The sequence below is a fragment of the Thamnophis sirtalis genome, unplaced genomic scaffold (genome assembly GCF_051295495.1).
Source record: "Thamnophis sirtalis isolate CommonGarterSnake01/CBP01778 unplaced genomic scaffold, rThaSir2_p1.2 scaffold_2, whole genome shotgun sequence".
In the NCBI taxonomy this organism is placed as follows: domain Eukaryota; kingdom Metazoa; phylum Chordata; class Lepidosauria; order Squamata; family Natricidae; genus Thamnophis; species Thamnophis sirtalis.
Genome location: NW_028261382.1, coordinates 172,977,429 through 172,991,308, shown reverse-complemented (window position 1 = coordinate 172,991,308; position 13,880 = coordinate 172,977,429). Strand labels below are relative to the sequence as shown.

Genomic DNA, 13,880 nt, shown 5'->3' with positions numbered 1-13,880 from the left:
ACACTTTAAGAAGCACTTAAATTTAGGAGACACCCCAAATCAAGTTTTTCAGCTTGCAGCCTATGAACTGCATGTACCATCTTTTTTTAAAAGAATTTTTTTATTTTTGAATAAACACAGACAAACAAAACACAAAAAACACCACAAAACCATCTTCCATTACAAATTGTTGAAAGTGTGTCAATTGGTTACAAAAAAACTTTCGTGCATCCCTTCCACAGTCATTACCTACAGTTCATATCAAGTTATTTATTTTAAATTATATATATATATATATATATATATATATATATATATATATATATATATATATATATATATATATATATATATATATATATATATATATATATATATTACTATCATACCTCAACCTTCCTTTGACTATAATTGTTTTTACGTCCTTTTATATAAAATATTCCTTTTTTTAAAAAAAAACACCCACATAATGGCATTCCATTAACTGTTTCTATTATCATCTGGTAACATTACATCTTTATGACATGTTCTAAATAAAAATTGAGTAAGTACCTGTTTGAGATTATGAAAAAATATGCATCTGCATGATTTGCATGATAAATGACCCTGTTTTCCCACTGTAACCATAGGCTTTTACAAGATAAAAAGAGAGACAATAAATAATAAATAAATAACAAGAACAGGCACTAGTTGGCACTTACCTATAAGATATTCAATCCAGAATTGGTCCTTCTCCGGATCGTATGCACGATTGAATACAATCTGAATATGGAAACTCTGTCCTCGGCGCACAATCAGTTTGAAATTGTAGTATTTGTCTGTGTGGTGCTCCTTCTTATTAATTTCATATTCACGGCTGAATACAAGGACTTCTTCGACTTCCAGAACACCTTCACGTAAACAGAGATAGAAAACATCTTTTAAAGCCAGCACAGCCATTTCCCCACAATTAATTCCATTTGCTTAATGTATTTCGCGGAAAATTCATACTTATGTCAGCGAGCAATTTCTCTGCATTTGAACAGACCATTGGATTGTGAGGTAAAGAATTTTGCTCAAATATCTGAGGATAAATGAGAGTTCTCACCTTGTGAGAAAAGGTGGAGATACTTTAAAAATCTATACTTTTATCATTTTAGATAAGACAAAGACCTTCCTCTTTATTTCCTAAATTATCCTTCGTATTAAGGCACAAAAAATCCCACCCTTGACTTGTTAAAGAATAAACAAGAATAAACAAGCCAATCTAGCTACCAATTTTGTGATAATTTCCTACATTTTTAATAGTCTGAACCAAGGGACATGCCAGATTTTATAAAGCTGATGTTATAAGACTTCACTAAAAAAAACCTCTGACATTTAACTATTATGATTATTTTTTCCCCTCTATCATTGATTGAAGTAATACAAATTAAATCCAGGAAACTGGTGTTATGGAATATTATATTTAGCTTTGAATTTGTCAGTTTTGGACTTGCTACTTCTATTTTAACTTATTTATTTTTCATACTCAACTAATATATTATGCTTGCTACATTGTGAAGATCTATGTCATAATCAAAACTAAATTGAGCTCAGTTTAGCAATGAGCCATGCATTCACTCCCATTTACTATACAACGAAGTGAGCATCTCAGATAATATATATGGTTGAAATACCAGTATAAATTAAGAATTCCAGCAGTGCTCAGTTTCTTACAATCTATAGTATATGTTTCTACCAGAGGCGGGTTCCTACCAGTTCGCACCAGTTCGGTAGAACCGGTTCATCAAATTTACCGAACCAGTTAGAAGAGGTTCCACCAGTGGACCCGGAAAGCAGGCCACACCTACAGAAGAGGTTCCAAACTTTTTTGAAACCCACTACTGGCAAGGATCTTGTAACTTGACAGCTTTAAGACTTGCATGCTTCAATGCCAAAGTTTCTGAATAGCTACTTGGACCGACCTAAGTATTAATTCATAATTTCATATCCGGTCACATGGGCGGCAAGCCACTCCCATCCGGTCACATGCGTGGCAAGCCACTCCCACAAAGGAGGCCACACCCACAGAGTAGGTTCCAACAATTTTTGAAACCCACCACTGGTTTCTACGTATTTGGAAAAGAGGTTACTTTTCCACCTTGTTTAATATTTAAAAACAGCATTCAATAAACATATTAATCATGATTATTTAAGTTATTTGGATGTGGTGTCAGGCCCTGTGATTTGGAACAGTGAACATTACTTTTCTTCTTGGTATTCTTTTAAAGAAACATTCAAACATTCAGCATTCAAACATGATATATATTATTAGCTGCTATTGGGATATTTATTTTTATTTGGCTGAAAACATGACCCTGGCTTGAAAAGGATATTTTATTTATTAACATGGCTCTTAGATCCCACATTCTTTAAAATGTTCTCTGGCTTAATGAGTGTTCATATTAGGTCTTTAATTTAGTATTAGCAAGCTTCCAAAATCCTGTTTTGAACAAAAACTTCTCAGTTTCATCGGCTTTTTTACTTAAGACACCCAGTTGACAAATGTTCTTCCAAGTGACTGTCTGTGATGTTGGAAGAAATCATGAGATCTGAAGTTTTATTTTGAAGAATGAATGAATGTAGCAAATTTCTAAACCTCATGACACAGGGTGGGAGCGAGCAGAACTACACAACTGATTTCTGCAATTTTGGCAACCAATACATATGAAATTGTACACACATGTGTTTTATGAGGTCCTTGGTGTTCTCTGAGCTTGGTTGTTGGCTTGCAGATGTTCTCCAACTAAATAACATTATGTAATCTACCCAACTAGATATGTTTGCAAGTCCACAATCAAGCTCAGGCAACACCAAGGCAGAGGGGGGTTCCTACAGGTTTGCACCAGTTCAGTAGAACCGGTTCGTCAAATCTACCCAACCGGTTAGAAGAAGTTCCACCAAATATCATCCCCAAGAAAACATAAACTGGGATTTGAAAGAGACACCTATAACAATAGAAAAAGAAAGGAAGGGAAGAAGGAAGGAAAGGAGGGGAGGAAGGAAGTAGAGAATGGAGGGACGAAGGAAGGGAAAGGAGTGGAGGGTGGAAGGGAGTGAAAGAGAAGGAGAGATAGTAGGAAAGAAAGAGGAAGAGCATAGGAGAGGTAAGGGAAGAAGAAAGAGGTAAGGAGAGGTGGGTGGGAGGGAGAGAAAGAGAAGGAGAGGAGGGAGGGAGGGAGAGAAAGAGAAGGAGAGATAGTAGGAAAGGAAGAGGAAGAGTAGAGGAGAGGTAAGGGAAGAAGAAAGAGGTAAGGAGAGGTGGGTGGGAGGGAGAGAAAGAGAAGGAGAGGAGGGAGGAAGAGAGAAAAAGAGAAGGAGAGAGGGTAGGAAGGAGAAGAAAGAGGTAGGAGTAGGGGAGAGGTAAGGGAAGGAAGAAGGGGAAGGAGAGGAGGAAGGAAGGAAGTAGAGAAGGAAGGGAGGGAGAAAAGAAAAGGAAGAGAAAATAAGGTGGTGTCACAACAGGCACTAGGGATGGTAAACAAAGCAATCCAAACTGTATATTATAACCTTTTAAATGGAATAACAAAAGTATAAGAATGGCAAAGAAAAAGAATAAGTATGTGAATGTATACCTACAACTGTATGTAAGAGAATAAATGACAGTAAAAATATAAAGCACAATATAGGTAAATAATACTTGGCCATAAGTAGCTAAGTATAAATAAATAAAGAATTCTATATAAAAATGGATAACGAATAAGGAGATTATGAACGCAAGATAGAAATGTATAGAAGGGAAAACACTAACTGCAAAGAAACCGATTCGGAACTGCTGTATGATATACGATGGAACTTCTTGTTCCTATGTTGTTTTTAAGTCATGTGTTTGTTTCTGTTGATGTGCTTAATGTGTTTAAAATAAAAATTAATACATTAAAAAAAAAGAGAAGAAGAAGAGGTTCCACCAGTGGACCCGGAAAGCAGGCCACACCTACAGAAGAGGTTCCAAAGTTTTTTGAAACCCACCACTGGAGTACTCCTAGGTTTTTGACAGAGTGAGGGAGAAAGGAATGTTAAGGGGGAGGGGAAGTAGAAGAGGGGAATGTTGAAGGGGAGAAAGGAAAGTTGGAGAGGGGGGAGAAAGAAAGGGTGTATGGAGGGTTGAAGCGTTATGTTGGTTTTGTATTTTGGAATATAAGAAGAGTTATGTTTATTGCTTAATGTTACATGGCCTCAATCTTGCACAGTATATATGTGATTATATAAAATGAAAATGAAAATGAATAAAATATTTTAAACAGAAACCCACCACTGCACCAAGGACTCCACAGTTCAACCTTGAGCGACATATATTCTCTTCTATTGGACACAAATTTTGCCAGGCCTGTTTTCCACAAAAACAGGCACAAACGAAATACATTTGGTATTGGGAAAGTGGGGGGGGGGGGTGTTCTTAAAAGCTACAGGAACTGCTGATTTATCTAACGTAACTAGTATAACTGCTGCAGTCCTTATTAACGGCTCTTCTCAGCTTTTTTCCCCCATTCCCAACTACAGAACACCAGACTTCTGACCTTAAAGGAAGCCTCATCAATGATGCAGACCCTTTGAAGACAGATAATGCAGCCCGGAGGCAATCCTACCACTTCCAAATTAAATTTTAATTCAACAGCTGAGCGCCCTGATTGTAATGTTGAAGCAGAGTCCTGTGGTTAGTCTAGGAAAATATACCGCTTTCCGTGCCATTGGCCATTGCAAAAAAACACTTTAATAAGGCTCCTCTTTAGACAGACTAAAGAACCTGACGACAGCAGCTCCCAAAGGATTAATCACCCAGGATCATTCTAATTAAGCCATGTTGCAAGCTGGTTTGGGCTTTATAACACGTATCACCAGTAGATATTTCCACTCTGCCAAAATGTAATTTAAACTATGTCCTGCTGCCTCAAGTAGTATATGAATCAAATCACAAGAGAGAGGAGCCCTTTATTTTCCTGAAGCATGGTAATCCTCAATTATGCCAAAATCTCTCCAATTTAAAACCTCAGTTGCTAATACCAAGGCTACATTCTGACTTATACTTGGAAATACATAGCAGTGCGGTAGGAGAAGGAATACCAGGTACAGCTTTAGGATTTTACATTTAGAAACAGCTTCCCCATCTCGGCACAGCTTCCCAAATCTCTCTCACATGATGTTCCTCAAGCAGAGGTGGGTTCCTACCAGTTCGCACCTATTCGGTAGAACCGGTTCGTCAAATCTACCGAACCGGTTAGAAGAGGTTCCACCAGTGGACCCGGAAAGCAGGCCACACCTACAGAAGAGGTTCCAAACATTTTTTGAAACCCACCACTGGTCCTTGGATATGATTATTCTACACTATCATGCTCCTATTTATAAAACTCAGTGCCTCTGTGAAAGGTAAGGATGACTACTGCGTTTGTGGTGCAATCAGAACATTGCGTGTGTTGAAGTTGTTTTAACGCAAACCAAAGATGCCTTTTAAGAAACAAGTTTACATCCTATTCTTATGCATGCCAGTGCTGTGTGTGAGGTAATTTAAGGTGGTTCTGACAAGTGTCGTCGGCATCTTCATATCAGGTCACATGGGTGTTAAGCCACTCCCATCCAGTCACATGGGGCGGCAAGCCACTCCCACAAAGGAGGCCACACCCACAGAGTAGGTTCGAACAATTTTTGAAACCCACCACTGTCCTCAAGCTACATAAATGTAGAAGAACACTAGGTGGCAGGAAACAATGTTTTCTGAATATCTGGGCCTCTAGATGTTTGCAGTCCACGTATGAGATATAGTGAGGAGAGGGTGAAGGGAGACTTTGTGAATGAAAAGAAGGACTAAGGGTGACGTGACAGCAGCGTTCTGCAAAAGATCGAAGGATGGACGAGACGTGAGGCAGCTGAGGTAAATTTAACAGCGGTTTATTGTTAAAACAGAACAAGAACTATGTACAGGCAGAATTCAGCACCTCGCCCTGCTTGACAGCTATTTATACGGAAGCTGTCAAGCAGGGTGGCCAATGGGAGTGCTTCTGGCAGCCCGCGCTCAGCCAGTCGCGCTTTAGCCAATCAGGCACAGCTTGGCTGTTGCCGGCCGTCAGTTGTAAGTCGAGGACCTGCGGCCGGTCGTAAGTTGAGGACTTTAGGACCGGTCGCAGGTCGAGGACTTAGCATGTTCCAATATCTCAGGGGTTGCCCCAAAGAAGAGGGAGTCAAGGGTAGGAGAAGAAGCAATGGATGGAAACTAATCAAGGAGAGAAGCAACCTAAAATTAAAAAGAAATCTCCTAACAGTTAGAACAGTTAATCAGTGGAACAGAAGTTGCCTCCAGAAGTTGTGAATTCTCCAACACTGGAAGTTTTTAAGAAGAGATTGGACAACCGTTTGTCTGAAATGGTATAGAGTTTCCTGCCTAGGCAGGGGGTTGGATTAGAAGACCTCCAAGGTCCCTTCCAACCTATTCTATTCTATTCTATTTGTGTAAAAATGTAAAATGCTGTTGGATATGAAGACACAGTGGCATTCTAAAAAAAGAAAGAAAGCAAAGATGAGGAATACACAGACAATTTTCTCAAAAGAGAGAAGTAAGAATTGATGTGCTTCAGAGATTTATTTTGGGATCTCGTTTAAGGTTACTTTTAAATATTCTTCACTTAGTCATAAGCGGTGGGCCAGCCAAATTTGTGGAAGATAGTACCCAAATGTGGCTAGAAGCACTCCAGAAGAATCTACTATCACTGGGTGATTGGTCAACCAAATTGCAAATGAAATTTTATATAAGTAAATGTAAAGCTGTGAACCCCTGTCCCAAAGGTCTGATAGTTTATATGCTATTTATAACTAATATCCCAAAGATTTAGGAAAATATAATGGAGATTTCAATGCCAGCTCAGGGTATAGCCAATTCCATCCTAGAAATCACAAGGAAGGGGAATGGAAATGAAGCTGCCAACATTGTAATGAATTTAAACATCTCTATTGTTATATCTGCACCTGTAATGCCCTTATATAAATAGCAATAGCAGTTAGACTTATATACCGCTTCATAGGGCTTTCAGCCCTCTCTAAGCGGTTTACAGAGTCAGCATATCACCCCCAACAATCCGAGTCCTCATTCCACCCACCTCGGAAGGATGGAAGGCTGAGTCAACCTTGAGCCGGTGAGATTAGAACCGCTGAACTGCAGATAACAGTCAGCTGAAGTGGCCTGCAGTACTGCACTCTAACCCCTGCGCCACCTCGGCTCTTATAAATCTATTGAGCAACTCATTATTATTTGGAAAAGGATATAAAGCAGTTGGAAATAGTATTGGGGAGGAAAATCAAAGTTCTTAGGAGGGGCAAGTTCCTTTACCTTGAGAAAACGCTAGCAAATTTGGGACTCTTAGGTGGGAAGAATGGTGGTTGAGCCCTGATTGAGGTGTACCGCTTTGCCCTCAAAAGACAAGAATCAGCAGTCATCCAATAAAGTTGATTAGAAAGAGATTTAGAGAAGCCCTAAGAAAATGCGGTAACAATTTCTGTGATACATTATCAAAAGAGGTAGTGCTGGCTGTTAATTTGTATGTTTTTTTAAAAGGGGGAGTTGGATAGATTTATGGACGGTTCGATACAGGACTACTAATCTTGGAGATTCAATATTATCTTAAGGTTATGAGCAACACATCTTCCAAATTCATTTTCAGGAGAACAACTGAACGGGAGAATGTTTCTACCATCTAATTATGAGCACTCCAGAGGTATCTGAAGTTCTGGGCTGTTGTAGAAGCAAAAAATTACTTTATTTAGATATATTGCCTGCTTGGTTTCGTAATATTACTGCTAGCATCATCTTTATTAATGCTGGATAAAGATGGGTATTGGCCTGCTTCAGCCGATTATTCTGATATTCTTATATTTTCCTATTCACTTGTCTTTTTTTTTTTTAATCTGAAAGGCAGAATTAGTGTTCAAAGGTTACAAATTTCTTAATACTTCTGCTGATATTGCAAAAAAAACCACAAATACTTCTGCTGATTTTCATGTCACCCCGAGCAGCGTGGCATCCGAGAACTTGCATCACATAACCTCAAAAAGTAATGATTAATCTGCCTTCAACTGTACATGAATTTCACAATAAGGCAGGCAGAGTGCTAAGGTCTTTTTTTTTCCCCCCCAACAAACAATATTTTAGGAACTAATCCGCCAAATGAACTCTTAGCACGGATCCATTAGTTGCCACAAGAAACCCTGCCCAAATCGAGTTCCGGAGGAACAATAATTTTTGCCTTCCTCTATATTCTTTCCAAATAGAACGTTCACTTTAATCTGTGAACGTTACCCCATTACAGAAAAAAAAAGCGATTATATTTTAGACTATGAAATATTTCTCCTTTCTGTTAAAATTTGCAAATGTCATGTTATCAAGACATTTGTCCTATAGCCAAGAGGTAAGAATTCTTGAAACAAGAATTATTGATGGAAATCCCCTTCATACATTCTAGCACAGGGGTGTCAAAGTTGCGTCCTCACAGCACAGCAGCATCACGGGGAGCATTGCGTATTTCCCCCCCCCTTTGGTAAATGGGGCGTGGGTGAGGCCGGCGGTTCCACCACAAAACCACGTTCGACTAAAGGGCGCTCGACGAAACCGCGTAGCTGACGTCATCACAGCGCGACAACAGCGCGGAGAAAAAAGCACGCTGTAAACGCTAAACCTAAAATTAACCCCTAAACCTAAACCTAACCCCTCTAAACCTAATCCTAAATCTAACCATAAACCTAACCCTAAACCTAACCCTTAACCTAACCCTAAACCTAACCCTAAACCTAACCCTTAACCTAACGCTAAACCTAATCCTAACCCTTAACCTAACCCTAAACCTAACCCTAACCCTTAACCTAACCCTAACCCTAACCCTAACCCTAACCCTAACCCTAACCCTAACCCTAACCCTAACCCTAACCCTAACCCTAACCATAACCATAACCATAACCATAACCATAACCATAACCATAACCATAACCCTTAACCTAACCCTAAACCTAACCCTAAACCTAACCCTTAACCTAACCCTAAACCTAACCCTAAACCTAACCCTTAATCTAATCCTAAACCTAACCCTAACCCTTAACCTAACCCTAAACCTAACCCTAACCCTAACCCTAACCCTAACCCTAACCCTAAACCTAAACCTAACCCTAACCCTAACCCTAAACCTAACCCTTACCTTAACTTGAATCGGCTTGCTTTTAAAGCGCCCTTCTTTCTCCGCGCTCGCTGTTGTCGCCCTGCTGATGACGTCAGCGACGCGGTTTAATCAGGCGCGCTTTAGTCGAGCACGGTTTTGTCGTGCCACGGAGGCCAGCGCGTGACACATCTGGCCTGCGGCCCGCAAATTTGACAGCCCTGTTCTAGCAGAAGCACAAGGACGGAACTGTATCTAAAGAACTAAGCTTCCCATAAAGACTTCCTTGCCCCCATGTCTCATTTCTCCACATCTTTCTACTTAGCAATTCCTAAACATCCAGATTTGACCAGAAGAACACCAGCAAACAGTCTAGAAAAGCGTGTCATCCATTTTCACTGTGCCTAACGATGTGTCAATAGCTGTAAGGAAAAACTTCTGTACCGTGTCCCTGGCTGTCCATGAGGCATCTGCCCTTGACATGTTAACCAGTTCCTTGGACAAAGGAACCTGGAGGTCACCGACCATATCAAGAATGCATTCAGCACAGCTTTCCCAATGGACCAACTCCCTGTGAGAGGCCACATCTCCATGGCAGCAGATTCTCTTTAATATTACACCCCCACTGCTTCTTCGTACCGGGACCATCTGCTCACTTCACTCTCTTGTACATATGCCAGCAGCCAATTTACAACAACCCTAACAAGATTGTTGTTAATTTATGTGAGGGACTCCTCCTGGGATTTCTACCAGAATGATAGCCACACTTGAAATGATCTCTGGATGTACGTGTGTGTCTGCCAATGCATATATGCGCGTGCACAGCAGTGGGCATTCACAAAGCACACTTAGATAAGTTTGAATGAATTAAAGGTAGAGGAAATTAATGACGAGCAATACTTTTCAGAGTCATGTTTCGGTCCCTTGAGCAAAATGAAAACTGAATTGGGCAATCTCAAAGGCCGACAACTCTATTTGGAAACGAGAGCTGTTTCTGTTTTCTCAACCCTCTATTGAAATGGCAAATGGACATCTCATTTTGAAGGCTTCTTCTTCCAAGAACTTTAAAACTGAAAAAATCATTTTAGGCAATTTTAGCATGAATTTACAGGTGTAAAGAAATAATAGGCTATTTGCAATAGGTTGGCATCAATGAAAAAATTGTTCCCAATTCAAATAGATCTTTCAAAGGATAGATTTTTCTCTCAAATAGAGCACACACACACACACACACACACACCAAAAAAGCAGAAACCACTCCTGTAAAAACATTGCAATTGCCCTTCGATGCTGTTTTTTCCCCCAAATTAATGCTAATCAAATACAAATTTATTGAATAGCAAGTTTACCTCAAGTTTACTTGAGAGACCGCCTGCTGCCAAGTACCTCCCAAAGACCCATTAGATCATACAGAGTAGGCCTCCTCCGGGTCCTGTCTACCAGCCAATGCCATCTGGCTACTACCCGGGGGAGGGCCTTCTCTGTGGCGGCTCCGGCCCTTTGGAACGAGCTCCCCGCGGAGATTCGGACCCTCACCTCTCTCCAGGCCTTCCGAAAAGCCGTTAAAACCTGGCTGTGTCGGCAGGCCTGGGGTTGATGAGTTCCCTTCCCCGCTTGATCTGTGTGGCTGTGTGGCTGTTGGCTATTTTAAACGCTTTTGTGTTCCCTTTCCCCCTTGAGTTGTTCGCCGCCCTGAGTCCCCCTGGGAATAGGGCGGCATATAAATAAAACAAATCTCAATCTCTTCCATAACCTTAGCTTTGGAAATTGTATGAAACAGCCAAAGTTCAAATATAACCTTGTGTATTATTATGTATCGTTGCTTAACTTTAGGTACAATATCTTCAATCTCAAGTTCTTGACTTTAAAAGGAGCATAACTATGAATAGTTTTCACCAGCTGTCATAATCACGAATCCATCAAGGACTTTTAAGGTAAAGATATGGAGACCTAAACAACTAGGATTAGGATTAGGATTAGGATTTATTATATTTCTATGCCGCCCTTTTCCCCGAAGGGGACTCAGGGCAGCTCACAACCCAAGTCAAGGGGGGGGGGTACAAATAAGGAATAAAAAGACGAACAGAACAATACACAATTTAAAAGCACACAACAACCATACCATTCGAGGGGGGACAAAAGCTCATTAGCCCCAGGCCTGTTGGAACAGCCAGGTTTTAAGGGCTTTGCGGAAGGCCTGGAGGGTGGTGAGGGTTCGAATCTCCACGGGGAGCTCGTTCCAAAGGGCTGGAGCAGCCACAGAGAAGGCTCTCCTCCGAGTGGTCGCCAGTCGGCATTGGCCAGCGGATGGAATTCGGAGGAGGCCTAATCTGTGGGATCTAATCGGTCTATTGGAGGTAACTAGAATTAAGGTGGAACCTTCGGGGGATGGAAAATAACAGGAGTCAGGAGATGATAGCAGAGATTTTCTGATGAAATAACCAAGAGCCAGCTACCCCAAAAAAAAAAAAGTGTTTCTAAGGTGCTCAAAATGAAAAGTTTTGTTAATGTGATTCTTAAGTATCTCCAAGAAGCCTGGCTTAAATCTGTTGCATGCTTCTGCGAACTATCTATATTATTGCCTGAAGTACTTTCCTGGCAGTGAAGTATCCTCACTTCTTTGGGATTGGCCCCAATGACTGAGGCTGGTTCCTTAATCTCCCCTAGATAAAAAAAGGTCTTCAGAACTGGGCTGCAACTTTTATCTTTCCAACCTCTTGGCGCTGCTGCATTTTCAAGTGCTCCTCAGCTTTGTCTCTGACCTGCATCACTTAGCTCCAATTCTTAAGTCCAATTCCTTCCAACTGGTACATATCATTCAATTTTATTGCGGTTGCCCGTGGACAAAGGTCATATTGCTCCATGTCTCCAAATGTGGATGGGTTTATTGCCCTGTTAATCTTCCATTTCATCTGCTGCTCGGGGCAGTTGGGAGAGAGGATAGACGAGTGGTATCAGGCAGTGGTGGGTTTCAAAAATTGTTCGAACCTACTCTGTGGGTGTGGCCTCCTTTGTGGGAGTGGCTTGCCACCCATGTGACCGGATGGGAGTGGCTTGCCGCCCATGTGACCGGATATGAAGATGCCGATGACACTTGTCAGAACCACCTTAAATTACCTCACACACAGCCCTGGCATGCATAAGAATAGGATGTCAACTTGTTTTTTAAAAGGCATCTTTGGTTTGCGTTAAAACAACTTCAACACACGCAATGTTCTGATTGCCCTGGGCCGAGACTCTTTGATGACAGCCTCTCATGTTCTTGCGGTTTCTCATCTGAATTACTACAACACACTCAGAGGTGGGTTCCTACCAGTTCACACCTATTCGGTAGAACCGGTTCGTCAAATCTACCGAACCGGTTAGAAGAGGTTCCACCAGTGGACCCGGAAAGCAGGTCACACCTACAGAAGAGGTCCCAAAATTTTTTGAAACCCACCACTGGTCCTTGGATAGGATTATTCTACACTCTCATGCTCCTATTTATAAAACTCAGTGCCTCTGTGAAGGGTAAGGATGACTACTGCGTTTGTGGTGCAATCAGAACATTGCGTGTGTTGAAGTTGTTTTAAAGCAAACCAAAGATGCCTTTTAAAAAACAAGTTTGCATCATATTCTTATGCATGCCAGTGCTGTGTGTGAGGGAATTTAAGGTGGTTCTGACAAGTGTCGTCGGCATCTTCATATCCGGTCACATGGGCGGCAAGCCACTCCCATCCGGCCACATGGGTGGCAAGCCACTCCCACAAAGGAGGCCACACCCACAGAGTAGGTTCGAACAATTTTTGAAACCCACCACTGGTGGAATGTCTAGTAGGCTTTGGTAGAGAATAGGAAGAGAGATTTTGGTAATAGGAGAGCATCAAACATACAGAAGGGTTGTTGACACCATGGGAAAAGCAAGAGAATGTCCATTCTTTCCCCAGTAAATAAATCAATATTAAGGGTGTGTTAAACCTGAAAAGCAAGCTAATTGCTAATTTAAAAAAACCCAATTAATTGTGCTGATTTTAAAAAGAAATACATGTTAAATGTCAGGATTTTAGACTTGTCTTCCACAATGGCTACTTGCTTTGATAGAGATGACACAAGATCTAGCTTTCTTCTGGGATCTCCTGCCTCTGAAATTTTGGGACAGCCAAGTTCAAGACGAGGGCATGAGTGTCTGAATTTCGATATTTTACAACAGTATGGGCGAAGTGAAGAAAAAATTCTCAGGTGTATTGATTAGTTCTAAATCGTGTGGTTAGACATACCTTCTCGATTAAATCCCCTTGGCAACGCAACAGTTGTCTCTACTTCAGGAACTTCATCTTCTTCTGCATTGGAAACGTTGGGTGGAACAGCCCTCCGTCCACTCAAGACAGGAGGAGTTTTCTTAGTTGGTTCTGACATTGTAGTTATCTCACTGATGCCTCCCCTACATCAAGGAAGCAAAGAGGAAAAAAGTTAATGCGAACAAGCCATCACTACACTAGGCTGATCATGGTATTGCCCGTGTGTGTGTGTGTGTGTGTGTGTGTGTGTGTGTAGAAAAATAGATACAATACAATAGTTGGAAGGGACCTTGGAGGTCTTCTAGTCCAACCCAACTTGAGAGACCGCCTACTGCCAATTACCTCCACCCAACCAATTAGATCCCATAGATTAGGCCTCCTCCGAGTCCCATCTGCCGGTCAATGTCGACTGGCAACTACGCGGAGGAGAGCCTTCTCGGTGGCAGCTCCGACCCTATGGAACGATCTCCCCGTG

The 13,880-nt window shown here is 41.2% G+C and overlaps 1 protein-coding gene across 1 annotated transcript in view; it reads right to left on the bottom strand.

Annotated features, from left to right (window-relative positions):
* Window positions 1-13,529, bottom strand: part of F13A1 (coagulation factor XIII A chain) — a 111,859-nt gene extending 98,330 nt beyond the window's left edge. The window contains exons 1-2 of the mRNA XM_087707504.1: window positions 13,385-13,529; window positions 681-869 (exon numbers count right to left, since the gene is read on the bottom strand). Coding sequence (XP_087563630.1) covers window positions 681-869; window positions 13,385-13,523 — 328 coding nt within the window. The 5' untranslated portion in view covers window positions 13,524-13,529. The remainder of the gene's footprint in view (window positions 1-680; window positions 870-13,384) is intronic.
* Window positions 13,530-13,880: the final 351 nt, after the last annotated feature.